Source organism: Puma concolor, chromosome A2 (genome assembly GCF_028749965.1).
Source record: "Puma concolor isolate L17-30 chromosome A2, mPumCon1.1.hap2, whole genome shotgun sequence".
Taxonomy (NCBI): domain Eukaryota; kingdom Metazoa; phylum Chordata; class Mammalia; order Carnivora; family Felidae; genus Puma; species Puma concolor.
The window spans coordinates 91,292,776-91,309,535 of record NC_141668.1 but is presented as its reverse complement, the minus strand read 5'-3'; the positions used below and the strand labels follow the sequence as shown (position 1 = coordinate 91,309,535).

The following is a 16,760-nucleotide window of genomic DNA, read 5'->3' as shown; positions in this document are numbered from 1 at the left end:
TCCAGCATCCCAGCAAATATTTGCTAAGTGAATGAATAATGAGTGAATGAATGAAGGAGCTTGTGAAATAGAACTGCTCCTTTCCCCCTCCTCATGCGATTTTTCTGATGCTAAAGGAAACGATAGGTATAAATAGCTATCTTTTGAGTTCTGGGTGAGAAATCAGACTGCCAGGCTCCCATCATGGGACTGTTGTCCCTATCACAATTATGAGAGTTGGGAAGGGAGAAGTATGGTCCTGGATGATCAAAAGGAAAAAGTTTTGTGCTCTGGCAAGAAGGGGAAGCTATTTTCCCTTAAATTAAGGAAGAGGCAAGTTCAGCGCATCCTTGTACCATGGCCTCTGCCTGCGTTTGCACCCATGTCCCAGGATGCACTTGACTGCGAGGAAAACCCTAATCAGAAGGGAACCAAGGAGTCGGTATAGCATCCCACAGAAGTCCCTCCCTAGACCCCACTTACAAATGCAGCTCCTCACACAAGACATGAGGGGGGCATTCTGGGGCTGGTTTTTACCCCTAGTGGTGCAGGTTTGGGTGTTAAGGGAGCAGTGGGGCAGAGGGTGGGGGGGGAAAGGCAGGTAGAGGAAGGGAAGTAGGTGGAGGTTACTGTGATGAGCCCCAGAGGGAGGGAATGGAAAGGGCAGTCATGAGAGGATGGGAGGAACAGGCCAGAATGTTAGAGCATCCGGGGGGACCATGTCCCTTCCAGGACACAGAGGCATAGGAACTGAAACACTTGAGTGCTGCAGGCTCACTGGGTTTCCAGATGATCAAGATAAGGACAATGGACAGCTCCTTGTGTAGAAACTCAGCTGACCTTGTCAAGTCCCAAAAGTGCTCAGAAATAGGGCCTAGAGTCTAGGGAAGGAACATACAGGCTAGGACAGCTGGGGAAGGAAACAAATGACATGACCGAGAAAGGGAGGAGGAGCCACAAAGATTAGTAGTCACCGTCCTCTGTGCTCGCACTGCACATGGTACTTATTAGACGCCTCCAGAGCCTCACGTCTGCTCGGTGACAAGATGAGGAAGCAGCCCACACTGATGAAGAGAATGGTCCAAGATTACAGCTGGACGATGGTGGAGCTGGGACTCTACCCCAGGACTTCTCACTGCCAGTGCTAAGATCAGGTGCACCGTCCTGAGAGCTGCTTGAAGTCAAGCCCCACTGCTGCCCTTCACTTTGCTGATTGAATGCCCTGAGGCAACCTTTCTAAACCCCAGGTTCCTCCTCTATAAACTGGGGGTGAAGGTTAGGTACGATCTTCCATAGCCTCCTGGCCAGCAGTGGCAAGTGCTCAGTATATGAGTGTCAAGAGGCAATGAGAGGAGTAGTGGATGGGGGGTGGGGATCGACAAGCCGCCCCCCCCCCTCCTTTGTAATCACTCTGGCTCCTCCACCAGGAAGGGAGACAGCTGCAGGCTGCCACTTACCTCCAGCGTTTGTTCTGGCGGAGCACTGGTTTGGTTTTATCGTGTTATGTGACTTAACCTTCACTGAGAACATTAATTCACTCATCGACCATTCACCGAGCCCTTCCTCAGTGCCAAATAATGCATATGTCACTGAGGTAACTCCAGAGCAACATGGACACTTGGTCAAGGTCCTTGTCCTCAGGTAGCCCATTTTCTGGTCAGGCCACATTAACATAGAACTGAGACCTTGCCATTTGACATGATAAATGTGGCACAAACACCTAGGAAGGAACAGCCAGCCCTGAGAGAGAAGAGGACATTTCATCTGGATCTGAGCAGATGGGGGAGTATTCACCCGGAGGAGGGAGGAGGGCACCGCCACAGAAGGAACCGCCCAGCCCACATAAAGGCCAGGAGCCAAGCTGAGAGCTGGGTGTTTAAGGAGCGGTAAGAGCCCCACCAGGCTGTGGGGGAAGGTTCCCCAGGGCACGGGCTGTGGGGGGCTGGGCTGTGAGGTTGGACTCTGGACAGCGGGGAGCCCACCAAGCCTTTGGAACAGCAGGACGGCGGGGTCAGATTTGCACGGGAGCTGAGTGGAGGCTGTGAAGAGGCTGGGATGGAAAGACTGGTGGTAGGGATTTTCATCAGTGTTCAGGCGAGCAACGATGACCAGCAGGTAGACCTGTGAGTGACCGAATGTCAGGAAAGAGCCAAGGTCTCTGACTGGATGGTGATGTTGTGAACCAGAAGAGTTTGTTTTTTGTTTTAATACAAAGTATTTAGTTTGGGACAAAGAATTTCCTGAGTCTGCTGTAGGTCCATGTCAAGTCTCCAGCTCTTGATGGTTTAAACAGTGTGCTCAGTGTTCTGGATGGAGGTGTTTGGGGTGCAGGGCTGCCTGCCCAGGATTCCATGTGGAGAAGAAAAGAGCAGAGTGAGTGACACCCTGGCTCCCAGGCCACTTGTGAGGGAAGACGCTCCCTGGGGCTCTTCATGTGTGAAGGACGGTGGGGAGCAGAGGCTGGGGCACCCACAGGCAGCCAGGGACACCGTGCCATTTGTGCATCCCCAGTCTGCTCAGAACAAGCTTCCTGAAAGCAAAAGCTGAGGACCTGAGCCCAGGGCTTGGCTCCGGGCCTCCCCTGGCAGGGGGTGAAGGAGGATGTTCTGTGAGGAGTCCTCTCCCCTCCCCACCGCCCCCCAGTCGGTGTTGGCTGCTGGGCCCGAGAGAGACAGTGAATGTCTTGGCTGTGCTGGGTCTGGAAGGCGAGGAACAGGCCGGGCAGACAGGAGCCGCCTGCAGCTCTGGTAGCGGGAGCCAATGACCTCTGGTGGCTACAGAGGGGAGCACTCCTGCTTGCTTCTCCAGAGCCTGTCCTGGGCTGGGGGGGGTGGGGGGGTGGGGGGGCGGGGTTGGGGTTCTGTTCTGCTCTGCACCAGCGCTCCCTCCAGGATCCACTTGCTTCCTGGTCGCTGACATCTCAAGTCCTGCCCTCAGAGGCTCTGATACCATTTTTGCCTTGATGTGAATTTCACTCGGTATTCGTTTTAACTGACACTTTTAGTTGTCAGAGCAGGTGCAATTGGTCTGGCCTAGGGTTGGTCTCACACTCCTCCTGGATGCGCCACCCAAGGCAGCAGCACAGCAGGCAAGCTGGTCCAAGTGCACTCTAGAGACAGCCTGTCCTGCACGATTTACCCTGCTGTGCCAGGACTCTGTTTTCCCTTCTTCATCTTCCTCTCCTCTAGCTTGCTGATTTTTTCCCACAGTCTTAGGGCATTACGACTCACCAGGAATGGCATTTAGTGCCTGTTGATCTCCCAGCGGGTTTGGGGACCACCTTCTGAGCTCCGGGCCTTGTGAAACCCTGATTAACCAAAGTGCTGGAGAGACTTAACAGAGGCTGGTGCTGGGGCCTTCTGCCTCCAGGAAATCTGGAGCAGCTGAGAACCCATGCAGTCAGTCTTACAGAAGATGTCTTAGAGCCAGAAGGACCCCCGTTACCTCCTGCTCACTTTTCCTCCAGAATGCGTTCTCCAGCTGGGATCTCTAACCTCTCGTCCAGGCTTGGGCCGTGCATACAAGATCAGGGATTGAGAAACAATGGGGAAGGGAAGATGTCCTACCTAGTTCTGTTTTTCCTCTTCACTACACCCCCCAAAAGTGATCCTCCCCTGGGTGAACATGGTAAATATGGAAGGCCACCAGCCCCTTCCTCCTCCCGCCTTGTGTGGCCCTCCCTCCATTGTCAGACCAGAAGGCAAAGAGGACACAAGTTTCTGATGAGTTGCACCCCAGAGGTATACCCCACAAGACTCAGGGTCAGTAGGGAGAGGGGACAGCACAATCTTCTCTCCCCTTTTTATTTTAGCTCCAATTTGTTGAAGGCCAACTGTGTGCCCAGCACTTTGCTAAGCACTCCCGTTTGTATGATCTCATGTAATCACCTCAAATCTCTACCATGATCTTCATTTTACTGATAGGGAAACTGAGGCCCAGAGTGGTAAGTTCCTGAAATAAGGTAGGGAGGGCAGCCCCCATATGCCTATACGAGTCTGTCCCCGCCGAGGAGGCAGGGAGGAACTGAAACTGGCACATTTCCACTTTCCAGGTCAGCCACCCTCTTCTAATTCTCACAGAAGTCCTTACGGGCTTGCCGAGGCCCTGGACTCGGGAAGTCTGATGGCTTTTCTACCATAAGGCAACTGGCAGGATTCGCATCTAGGTTTGTCTGATTTGAAGCCTATATTCCTAACGATTATCCTAAACTATCTTGCAACGCCCCGTAGAGCAATGACATCCAACCCTCCTTGTTTCACTTGCTCCTGGCCACTTTTACAATTCATCAAAGTCCCCAGGTTCATCTCTCCCCCATTCATAATGGGCTGAAGGGAAAGTCCCACATCTTCTCAGTGGCTAACCACCTCTCCTCCGAGTTGATGGAGATGTTGGCCCATCACCCAAGTCACTGATGGAGATGCTCTAACCTTCCTGGCCGGCGACAGGCCCCTGTGAGCTCTGCTGGGTACCGCTCTGGGCTGGCACGAGACCCCGCTACCCAATCTTTTTTGCCTCTGCTGCCAGGGCCTCTCACCCCCAATAGCTCTGTGGTCTGACCACGTTTTCCCAGTTTATTGAGGGTGGGTTATATGGGAGCGAATCCAAAGCTGTGCAAAGGCCAGGAGAGAGTAAACACAGTGCTTTCTCCCTGACCACCGGACCTGACCCTCAGCCACAAAATAATATTGGATTAATCTGGCAGGTTTTTTTTTTTTTTTTAAATTTATGTGCTCTGTGGTTGATTACCCTGTTTTCTGTTTGCTTAAGGTGTTTACAAATTGGCTTTCCTAAAAGTTTTTCCCAATCTGTTTTTCCAGATTAAAAAAAAAAAAATTGATTCATTCATCGGGATTTACATAGTGCCTCCTCTATCCATTGAGGACTTTGTAGCTCTGTTACTGAGGCTGATTCTTAGCAATTGCCTGACCCTCAGGCTTTAAGAATGTCCCAGGTATTTCTTCCACTTGAAGAATTTAAACTTGATGTAAATAATGTCCTGATAGCTGCTCCCAGAATGCATCCAAATGAGCCAAATTTAATTCCTTCTCTGAGGATCTTTTAAAATAGAGTAAATCCCCCCTTTTATTTGGGATGACTTAAATACTGTCACTGCTTAGAAGTCAGGAGGCTGGGTGAGGTGGCCTGTTCAAGGATCTGGCAGTGACTCAGAGATCCTCAAAATTCTGCCAGGCCAGTAGCACAGGCACATGGGCCTTTGTCGAAAGAATTGGTGGGAAGAAATCAGACAGCTGAGAACTCTCATCAGACACATAACCCACAGCACAAATACCATATGTCTTCAGGCTCTTGCCTGTCAAATCCATCTTTACCCTGCGCCGGTAAGTAGAGCAGAGCTGGCAACGATTTCTGCAGGCCTCCAGATTTTCTGAACCGTTCTTTTAAGACTTATCTGTTGATGATGAAAGAATAAATCAGATCCACAGGACCTTGTAGCTGGCAGGAGAACAGCTGGTCCCGAAAGACACGGGTGGCCCTTGAAACGGCACCGTGAGATTCTTCCACCTCTGCTCTTTTGCAGACATCACCCCGGGCAGGAATCCACTTGGTGCCGGGAGAGCCATTTTTCTTAAAGCCAGAGCAGCCTCCTCGGTCCTGAATGATAAATTCAGACAGGCACTCAGGAAGAAGACATGGCAGCCAAAGCAGCAGAAAAGAAGCAAGGTAGATGTCTCCCCCACATAGCCAGGAGGCTGAGGGAGGACTTCCCAGGATCCCTTCCCTGGACCAGAGACAGAGATACAGGGCTAACAAGGAGATAACTACTCCCAGTATATTAGACACAGCACGGGAACAAGCTGCAGCCCTGGGCTCCCTGGCAGCGAACGAAACAGGCATTATGAAAGCAACAGGGACAGAGCCGGACTCACCTTTCCCTTTCAAACTCTGCTCCTCCAAGAAAGGACAATAGCGAGGTGATAAATGCAACTAATTGTGGGACTCAGGAAGTGTGTGAGTTGCATCCCTTAAGACAGAAAGGGAACTTGAAACTTGAGGGGCTTGGGCTTTCCTGGGGAGGGAGGCGGTAACTGCCAGGCTTGTTTATCACCTGAGCAAACAGTGATAAACTGCTTAGTCATCTGGGTGTTTCCAACTACCCACCCCTCCCAGCCCCCCGACCCCACGACCCCACAGGGAGATGTTTGAGTTAGTGCGATTCCATGCGGGGGAGATACCCACACTGAGAAAGCAGCGGTCAGAATCTTTTGGCTTCTTTCCAATGGAAAAAATTAAACCTGTTATTCAGGGTCCACTGCCCAGGGCTGGGACACTGTACTGGCCAGCGGTGATGGTAGGGGAAGTGGGACAGTGAGAAAGGGCACCATGGGAGAAAGCAGGAGGCAGTCGTGAGATGATGGTTTCCAGACAGCCGCACCCTCACACCCTGGAGTGTAGACACACGCGGGATGTGTGTGTAAGTGAAGCAGGGACCAGGGCTCTCAGCTGAAATGAGATGGAATGTCTGGGATCGGTTTTCCAAATTGTGTGGCACCATCTTGGAATCATTTCCTCCTTTGTTCGTTAGTTTATGATCTGAGAGCTGTTGCCAACGGTAGTGGAGAAAAGAGACTAAATATTCCAGTGGACTGATGGCTGACATTTATCTTGGGGAATCAGGTTGGCAAGAGCAAACAGGAAGGCTTTTCACCTCTCTCTCTCTCTCTGATTCTCGTTTCTTCTAAGGATGTGTTTGACCCTGCCCACCACCACTGAGCTGCCTGCTTCCCTGCTTTAACTCCCAGCAGAAGTACCTTCTCAACTCAGACCAGAAGCAGGTTACCTTAGAGGGGAAGCCCAAAACCTTAGGGGCAGAGGGACAACCAAAGATAAAAGTATCCGGGTCAGGGGTGCCTTGCTGGCTTAGTCAGAATGGCATGCAATTCTTGATCCCGGGGTTGTGAGTTTAAGCCCTACATTTTGGGTAGAGATTACTTAATATAAAGTCTTAAAAAAAAAAAAAAAGTATCCAGGTCAGTTCCCAGGTTCTCCTCCTTCACTCTATCTACAGCCCTTCTCCATAGTTACTGGACACCCTTAGAATTCCAACCTAAAACAAATGAGTCTCCTATCCCCTCCCACTGCCAAGATGGGTCCCAATTACTTGGCATCAGAGACGTTTACTCAGGGGCTCAGCTCCTTACAATTCATCTGGTCTTTGGAACCCTCGGAAACACTCTTAATCAGACTTTTTTCCCTAACGCCTCCCATTCCAATGCAAGAAAACTCAATCCCAGGGAACTTCACAGTAGCCTTCTCTTCTAATTTCTGATGGGCTCCAATTCCACATCCTGCCTATGGGCGTTGGGATTGAAGTCTGGAGTTCTGGAAGCATTGGCAGTAGACGGTGTGACTGCACCACACTTGTTATATAGTGGAGAAAATTCCAAGTTGGGAGATCAGTCACAGATATTAGCTCACCTGGCTCAAGCTCACTCACTAACACACAGTTGGAAAGAAGCGTTACCAAAGAGATGAGTCAGCTGGCACTGTTCCAGATCGCTGGACCAAGTGGACCTGTGCTCTCGTGGCTGAATTAAGGAGCATGTTGGAGTTGGACGTTGACTTTAGGGGAGAAACACAAACTGTACCATGAGCATTTGAGGACCATTTGGCTTGGTGTTTACATTTATTTCAGTTCTTACGATTGCTCTAGATTATTCCAGCCCAACATTATATCTTTGTCGGCTGAACTCATGGGTACTCAGCATGTGCCCTGGCCATTTTCCACAGAAACTAGAGGCCTTCCCTTTACTCATACCAGCTCATGCAACAACAGCCTGAAACCCCAGGGCCCTAATTTCCTTTCCTGAATTTACTGGGCTTCACAAAGAAGGATATCAGAGAAGGCCACTCAGGCACTAGAGAATCCTCCCACCCAAAGTTGAACTTTTTATTCTAAAAAAACAGAAATCAACAGATCAGGACAAAGGTGACTAAATCAATAAGAGCTTTATTTTATTTTATTTCATTTCATTTCATTTTTCGAGAGGGGGAGAGGGAGCACCTGCGTGGGTGGGGGAGGGGCAGAGATAGAGAATCCTAAGCAGGCTCCATGCCCAGGGCATCAGGCTCCATCTCACAGCGGTGACAACATGACCTGAACCAAAATCAAGAGTCAGACACTTAAGTGACGGAGTCACCCAGGCGCCCCTCAACAGGAACTTTTTAAGCAGGCCTTTATAATATGTGTTTTTAAAGCCAGGATATTGACATGTAATTTAAGTTCCATGAATTTTGTGATTTGTTGGGGGGGAGGGAGTGGTTTGTATTTTTACTTGTGATAAAATACGCATAAGAAAATGTGCCATTCTAACCACTTTTAATGTATAGTGTTAAGTACATTCACGTTGTACAACCAATCTCCAGAACTCTTCATCTTGCAAAATGGCAACTTTATACCCATAAATAATAGCTCCCTGTTCTCCCCCAACCCCAGCCCTTGGCAACCATATTTCTCCTTTGTGTCTGTATGAATATGACCACTCTAGGTACCTCACAAAAGTGGAATCTTCTGATGTTTGTCTTTTTCTGACTGGCTTGCTTCACTTAGCATAATGTTCTCAATGTTCATCCATGTGTCAGAATTTCCTTCCTTTTTAAGGCTGAATAATATTCCACTGAATGGATATACCACAGTTTGTGTATCCAGCCAGCCGTTAATTGTCGTTTGGGTTGCTTTCACCTTTTGGTTGTTGTGAATTATGCTGCTGTGAACATGGGTGCATGCCTATCTCTTCAAGACCCTAATTTGTATGGTTTGTGTCTTTTAAAATTGAGTGAGGGAAGGAGCCTACAAGAATCCCATGTCCCATGGTTTTACATTTTTTTACCATTCAGGAAAAAAAAATCAGGAATGCAGCACTAATTTCAGCAGGCAACCTCTTTCCAGCTTCTTACCGTGCTGACTTTTTAAGGGCTTCTTGTGCTTCAGTGCTTTGTGAGTACTTTGCAAATTGCCATTAATAGAAGGTAGCAGCAGTCGGGACATAACTCAGTGATTGAGACACTGATCAAAGACGAAATTATCAGGGACTTAGTGTATTACTGAAACCCACTGTTCCACTTTCCCTTCACGCAGGACTTGAAATCCCACACCATCCTTCCCCAGGTCAAGAAAGCACGTGGTCCGAGGGTAAAGTGGGTGAAGTCCAGCGACAATCTGCTTAACCACTGAGTGCCCTTCTCACTGGCAAAGACCTATAAATAACACCTGTGATCCTGTTTCAAAGTTAGCAAAGAGGCAAGGGCTCAGGGGTCACTAAAATAATTTCATGAACAAATTGGTCCAAAAAACGATCTGTGACTACATCTGAGAGGAGCCAGCCAGCCATGTGGACAGATGAGACTCCTCCCCTGCAGAATCAGCCTCTCTCTCATGCCCTACATTGTCTGCACGTATGTATAAGCTATATTCTAGATCATTTGGCATTCAAATAGCTAAGTCGGCTCCTCTCAGCTCAGAGATGATTGGGGAGCTGAAGTGTTAGCGTTCTGCCCTCCTACAAGGAGGAAAGAGAACAGTTCAGGAACCAGAGAAAAGCTTATTCATCTCATCTCATCTTTCAAGACCCTGAGACAGAATCCTCCACAGCCCCCCCAGACACAGGGTCCCCCAGCATTACATGCACAGAAATCAAACGCATATCCATTATCGGAGAAATTGCAGGGAAGTGGGGCTATGGTGACAGATTTTGAAGAGCAAACATGCACCTTTGTGCTGTGTCTTCTTAAAATTCATCCTCTCACCTGCCAGCCTTGAGAATTGCCTATTTACATAACTAGCTACCTAAAATGGCATATTAGATAATGTTACATGGTGCCTCTCTCAGTCTGAGCCCGTCCCCAGGACAGGAGTGATCCAGAAGTCCTCCAACAGCAGGTAGCATGGCTCGCTGGCCCGCAGCCATGCCTCCGTGCGCGGCGTGAGCCTGTCAGCGCTCCCGAGCTAAGCAGATGTCAGGCCTGATCGCCGAGGTGGGAGACCAGCGAGCAGCAGGGGGAGGGGATGTGAGTCAGCAAGTGGCATGGTGGCACACCCTCTTCAGGGGACAAACAGCATCTCTTCTGAGCTTCACAGCGGGCACCTTGTTCTGCCCAAGGTGCTGTCTCAGAGACCGCCGACATGTCAGGGCTGAGAAGGGGGAGCTGCAGGGTCTATGAGGACAGCCGGTACAGGAGGTAATCAGTCAGCTCCGATGCCATCCCTGGCGCTGCGCCAGCCTCGAACCCCCCGTTGGCCCTTTCCAAGGCACAAATCTCCCTCCCATCAAGGGACTGCGCTGCTCGCTTGTAAGAGGAGTATAAATAAGTGATAAGGAAGTGTTCTGATGAGGGTAAGCGGGTATAGCTTCTCAGCGGACCAGATGTATCAAAGAAGGCAATTGTGTGTGTCTATTCATTTATTTTTCAGCGTTCCGGTTCCTGTAGTCAGTTTAGAGAAAATCCCTAATCTAGTGAAGGCAGATGGTGCCAATGTCAAAATGAACTCAACAACCACTACTGCGGTCACCTCCTGCTCCACCTCGTCCTCTGCCGTCTCCATCCCACCTTTAATTAAGCCAGTCTTGATGTCTAAGTCAGTGCCACCCTCCCCAGAGAAGATCTTAAATGGCAAAGGAATTTTGCCCACCACAATAGACAAGAAACACCAAAATGGCACCAAAAACAACAACAAGCCTTACAGGAGACTTTCAGGTATGTGTCTGTGTCGTTAGAGTCGGACTCATGATTAGAGCGCCTCTGGGTCATATTCGTAACCAAGGAGCGGTGTGTTCTTACAATTAAGCAGGTCTGTTTCATTTTAAGGGGGACACGGAATTTATGTGCAAACAGGACCCCTGCCTAAAAATGCGAGGGAGAAACGGTTCTCTTATTTCCGGGTCGGACGAGGTCTCTCGCTTGACTCAGTGGGAGTTGATCCTCTTGACCCGGGAGGCAGGATGCTTTCCACCAACCACAACAGCCCATGCATTGTGATGGTCTTACCGTGTGCTGACAGGCTGGCCTGTCCCTGGGTTTCCGTGGAAGCCTCAGTGCAGGGAAGGTGGACAACCATAATGATACCCCACAGTACCTCAGGGCGGGCTCGGGACAGTCCCATCTACCCCACTCTGTCCTTTGGTCTAGTTGGTTGCCATGTTGATTCTGTGGTCTGGAGCTACCACTGCCTTTCCCACATAATCAGGTTGGAATTGCCATTCAGGAATGCTTGGACTAGCACAGCAGGTGAGGTGTTGAGGGATTTCTCCCAGATCTACTTCTTGGTTGTCTGCATAGACACTCAGGATGCCTGGAAAGGTGCACTTGACCAGTCTTTGAGGCAATGGCTGCCCTTAGAGGCCCCCATAGGGATGATATTGGCTTTGGATTTGTTGTAGAACTAAATCTGGCAGTTCTGCTTCCTCCAAAAGACCAAGAAAAGCTATAAACTTTATAACGTCTTCACACACCATGGGCATTTATCAAATGTTGACTAGAAAAAAGAAAATACAATGAAAACCACCCTGTGAGAGAGAAACTGGGCCCTCTAGTAGGAGCATAATTCTTAATCAACCTAAGAATTGTGGGTCATTTTTATTTTGTACTTTGTGTTAACGTGTATTTTGGTTTTCCTGTCTTACATCTGTAACTTAAAAAAAAAAAAAAAAATTTCTTAAAAGTACTTTGTCCCCAAAGCATTCAGAAAATTTTTACCCTAAAAATGTCTCTATGTACTATTCACCCACTATCAAGGAAGGAAGGTAGGGCCTGGCAGTCTCTTGGAGCCTTGCGGGGCCTCCCTGTGTAGACAGGAGCCCCCTACTCCTGGCTCTCTTCCTGAATGGAAAGTTCAATTTCACTCTGCAGAGCTGGGCGGTAACATCCCTGGAAAAACCAGTAGGCCCGGCTGGGCAGTGTCCAGAGGCAGAAGCGTGACCATGGCTGCCAGCCTGAACCCTGACCTGAAGTTATATTGGGGGGGGGGGGGGGGCGGTTCTTGTTGTCTGTTGGTTTTGCATTTTGTTGGTTGTTTTGTCTCATTGGGTCTTTTGTTTCTATCTCGCTTGTTTCTATCTCGCTTTGACATTTGGCGGCCAGCTCCTATTGCCCAGCCAAGCAACCTGCTCAGTTGCGGGCCAGTGTGAGAGCTGGTGTGGATCCGGGCCCCGGTCTGACTCCGACAGGCCTGAGGGAAAGAACTCCATGGCAGGCAGCCTGGGGCCCGGCGCCCAGGCCCTCCTTGGTGGGCAGCGAGGGCACACAGGAAACAGGCGTCTCCAGGCCTCACAGTTTTCTAGTCCTAAAAGTGAAGCTAGAGAAAGGCGGGGCAGGGGGGCAGGGAGGGGGGGGGATGGTGCCTGGCTGGCTCATTCGGTGGAACATGCAACTCTTGATCTCGAGGTTAGGAGTTTGAGCCCCACATTGGGCGTAGAGATTACTTAAAAATCAAGTCTTTGAAAGAGAAGAAGATGATGATGACAATGACAAAAACAAAAAGAGGTGGGAGGCATTTTGATAGCCAACCAGGAAATCTGTCTTGGACATCAGAATGTTTTTTATCGAACCATCATCATCACCACCGATGCAGCCACCAGCACAACCCCCAAACCCTCTTTTAAAAACAGAACACATTCAGTTATTGTGCTCCGAGTAACCTCCTTTTAGTTTGCAGCTATTCAGACCTCTTAAGGAGACATTCCCAAATTTATATACAACCCCCGCCCGCACACCCACCCACCAACACGGCTGCCGGCCTCCCTGAATGCCCAGAAGAGCTGTGTCATCCCTGTGCTTCAGGACTCAGGTGTCTGCTGGGTGCCTTCCAGAAACAGCACAGACCATCTGAGAGGTGGACCTTTGAAGCCTAAAGGGTCCTTAAGGGATGGCCTCACTTCCCCTCCTTCTCCAGGGGGAGGGAGCATTGCTGTAATCCAGAAGGAGCAAAGGATCCATAAGTGGGCATAAAAAGTTCAGCGTCCTTAGAAGTAACCTCACCATGAGCCATCCACAGTCCAGGGAGAAGGCGGGAACTGGAGAAAGCCTAGCCTCTCTGCAGCCGCCCTTCAGCCCCAACAGGCTGGCTAGCCCTGGCTCATTCCCATTTGGAGCAACAGGGCCCGTGCTGGGTGCAAAGCAAGCTGGGAGACTAGCAGGCCCTGCCCTCCAGGCAACTTACAACTATGCAGACACACATAGAGCACACACCCGAACTTTCCCCCTGCCCCTGCCTACAACTCGGCCAGAACATTCCCGAATCAGGTAAACGACATTTCTGGTCAGCGAGGCTGCACGAAAAGCCTGGTGCTGAAGACGTGGCAAAGCACAAGAGAGGCAGGTCACACTGACCTGTCAAGGAATAATCTCCCACTTAAATGGCTAAAAACCAGCAGGAAGGCAAGGTGGGGGGAGCCGCCCAGGACACAGTGGCCCTTGGGCCTCAGGCCCTCTTCCTGGTCTGCAGCCAGCTATGCCCAAAGTGCCAAGTACCTGGGGAACTCTTCAAGTGACATAAAGTGTGACAGCGTCAGGGCTCCTCGCCCTCCGGTGCCTGCCCCCACCCTCCCCCCGGCCTTGTGCTGCATTTACATCCCTCCTGAAGCTGGACCTGGAACTCAGGGGTCAAAGGGGAGTGCCATTTTCCCCTGAGCGGTTCTTGAAGCATTTTAGCGGCCAGTTGGGGGAAAAAAAAAAAAGAAAAAGAAAAAGAAAGAAAGGAAAAGAAAAACAAAACAAACAAACAAAAAACCCAGATTGCCTGACAATGTCTCACTTGTTGGTGCAAATGTGCATTTTTTTTAAATGTAGTCTTAATGCCAAATCCTATTTAGTCTCCTTTTTTCTTATATTTTTTGTTTGTTTCTTAAACCAGAGAGAGAATTTGACCCAAATAAACACTGTGGAGTATTGGATCCCGAGACAAAGAAACCTTGCACAAGATCCCTCACCTGCAAGGTATTTCTCTTTCCATAAAAAATACTTCCTGCTCTCGCTGGGGCCTTTGTCGAAATGTTTGCATGCCACTCTCTGCACACGGCAGGGTGTGGAACCTCGACATGACCCCCAGCTGTTCTTTGTAAGGGAAATGCTTTCTTCTCTTCCATGGTAGCAGAGTGCCTGCCTCAAGCTGGCTGGCTTTTTAAGAAGGAAAAAAAAAAAAAAATAGGCTTCCCCTGTTACTTGTGAGGCCAGACAGTAAATTGTATTTATAGGCACTCACAGGCGGTTCTAAACCCTGCTACGTTTTAATGTATGCGGGAGCGGCGGCAACGGCGGCAGCGCCTGAAAGGCAGCCCCGGAGGGGAGGACGAGCGGCCGCGCCCCTGATCCGGCCACGCCGGGTGGCCACGGGGACAGCCGACGCGAGGCGGTCGCCATCGGGTAGCCCCCGGCCCCCGTATTTCACACTGAAGTGCTAGTGCTCCCCGGGCTCGAGGCCGTGGCCCCCTCTGCCCGGTGGCCGGCCGTGTGTGTCCGGGCCAAAGCCAGCCTCCCACCTGCACCTGGATTAACTCTAGCGCGCCCTCACCGTTGCCTTTCATCCAGAGAGGTTTCCGTGGGCTCTGCGCGGAAGCTGGTCATCCTAAGCCATTTTCTGGAGGAAGCTTTGGCTTCTTAACGCCAGGAGTGTAGGGCATGGTTGCGTTTGTGTGGTGTCTGCCTCTTCCCAGCCACAGAACAGGAGCCGTTGCCTTGAAGTTGACTTTTCAAGCACCTCCAAATTCCCATGAATTGCTGTTTCTGAAATGGAGGGCCTGGGGAAGCAGGTTTATGTGCTGATCAAAGAGGCTGTGCTTTTCATCTCTCTTCTCCTTAGACACATTCGCTAAGCCATCGGAGGGCAGTCCCAGGCCGGAAAAAGCAATTTGACCTCCTTCTGGCAGAACACAAAGCCAAGTCCCGCGAAAAAGAAGTTAAAGATAAAGAGCATCTCCTGACTTCGGCGAGGGAAGTACTTCCAAACCAACCGGGGCCAGCGCAGGACTCTCTGCCAGGACCTTCGGGGAGCTCTGGGCCAGAACCGAAAGTCGCATCCCCTGCAAAATCCAGGCCGCCTAACTCTGTGCTTCCTAGGTAAGTCCCATTCGGCAGTAGAAGCCCTGAGTCCTTGGTCAAGTGGCTCTGCCTTGCTGGGTCGTGTGTGGGCTGATCACGTGGCATCTGGAAGTCGTAAGAGCCCTACCTCGTAAGGCGGTTGTGAAGTGTAAGTGAGATCACGGGCATAAGGGGCTCGGCCAATGCCCACCGTATAGTGTTCAGTGGGTGTTCCTGCTGTCGTCATCCTCATCACCATCATCACCATCATCACCATCATCATCATCACCATAGCAGATCTATTTCAGACAGTATGTGTTTTTACAGAGCAAGAGTAATCTGGAAGTTAATACCTGGAAAGGCTGAGCTATATCAGCCACCGGGCAACTTTCTGGTGGCCTGGGTTTTTAGATTAGTTGGACGCTCCCGACACAGAGTGGGGTAGTCCTCACACCTTAGGAGCCCATTTGCCACGATATCTTGTGACTTTTTTTCCACGAGTCTCCTCTGATCGGGGCGAAAGGAAAATTGACATCACAGAGGCTGTTTGTCCTTACATTTCCCTCCACACCAAGAAAGCTGAGCCATCTGTTTGGGGTTTTATTTGGTTGTCCTGGACAGAAAGGAAAGAACAGAAAACAGAATTAAAACCCATTTGGATTAAGAACGATTTAAAATCTATGCGTGTCTGTTTTGATGGGCCGTGGGGTACTAAGCAGCCGACCGATTTCCAGGTAATAAGACAGGGAGCCCTTCATTCCCAAATATTTATCTAGTGCTTGCTTCATAAGCAAGGTACAGACAGACCTCGTTTTATTGCGCTTCACAGATACTGCAATTTGTTACAAATTGAAGGTGTGGGGCAACCCTGCATCGAGGAAGTCTGTCGGTGCCATTTTCCCAACAGCAATCGCGCACTATGTCTCTGTGTCAACGAAGTGTTTGTTAAGTAGAGTATGTAAATTAGATATAATGCCATTGCACACTTAATAGACTATAGTACAATGTAAACATAATTTTTCTATGCACTGGGAAACCCCCCTCCCCAAAAATGAATTCGATTCGCTTTATTGCAATATTGGCTTTATGGCAGCAGGGTGGAACCAAACCCATGATGTCTCTGAGGTATGCCTGTACTATGTTAGGTACTTCCAAGCAGTAGTACAGAGATGAACGAAATTAGAGCCTGCTTTTTAAGAATCTAGAGTTTAGGGGTGCCCAGGTGGCTCAGTCAGTTCAGCGTCCAACTTCAGCTCAGGTTATGATCTCGAGGTTCATGGGTTCGAGCCCCATGTCGGACTCTGTGCTGACAGCTCGGAACCCGGAGCCTGCTTTGGATTCTGTGTCTCCCTCTCTCTCTGCTCCTCCCCCACTAGCACTCCGTCTCTGTCTCTCTCTTTCTTTCAAAAATAAACATTAAAAATTAAAAAAAAAAAAAAAAAGAATCTAGAGTTTAGAAGATAAGACTCAAATATCCAGAACTTCATGAAAAGGAAACATTAATAACAAAATATGAGACTTGCAGATAGTGGTATTTTCAGATCATTTTTAATGCGTACAGTATGAATCTCAAGGGGTAATTGTTTAGTCAGCAAGTAGGCATAAAGAGAACACAGTTGTGGGCGCCTGGGTGGCTCAGCCGATTAAATGTCCGACTCTTTATTTCGGCTCAGGTCATGATCTCACAGTTCATGAGCCTACAGTTGGGAGCCTACTAGGGATTCTCTCTCTTCCTCTCTCCCTGCCCCTCC

General features: G+C 49.6%; 1 protein-coding gene across 11 annotated transcripts in view; it reads left to right on the top strand.

Annotated features, from left to right (window-relative positions):
• The window catches only part of ATXN7L1 (ataxin 7 like 1), a 246,879-nt gene that overhangs the window by 202,860 nt on the left and 27,259 nt on the right, over positions 1–16,760 (top strand). For all 11 annotated transcript variants that reach the window (XM_086696922.1, XM_086696924.1, XM_086696923.1 and 8 more), the window contains 3 exons: positions 10,409–10,692; positions 13,847–13,929; positions 14,792–15,048. In XM_086696922.1, the coding sequence (XP_086553048.1) occupies positions 10,409–10,692; positions 13,847–13,929; positions 14,792–15,048 (624 nt within the window). The remainder of the gene's footprint in view (positions 1–10,408; positions 10,693–13,846; positions 13,930–14,791; positions 15,049–16,760) is intronic.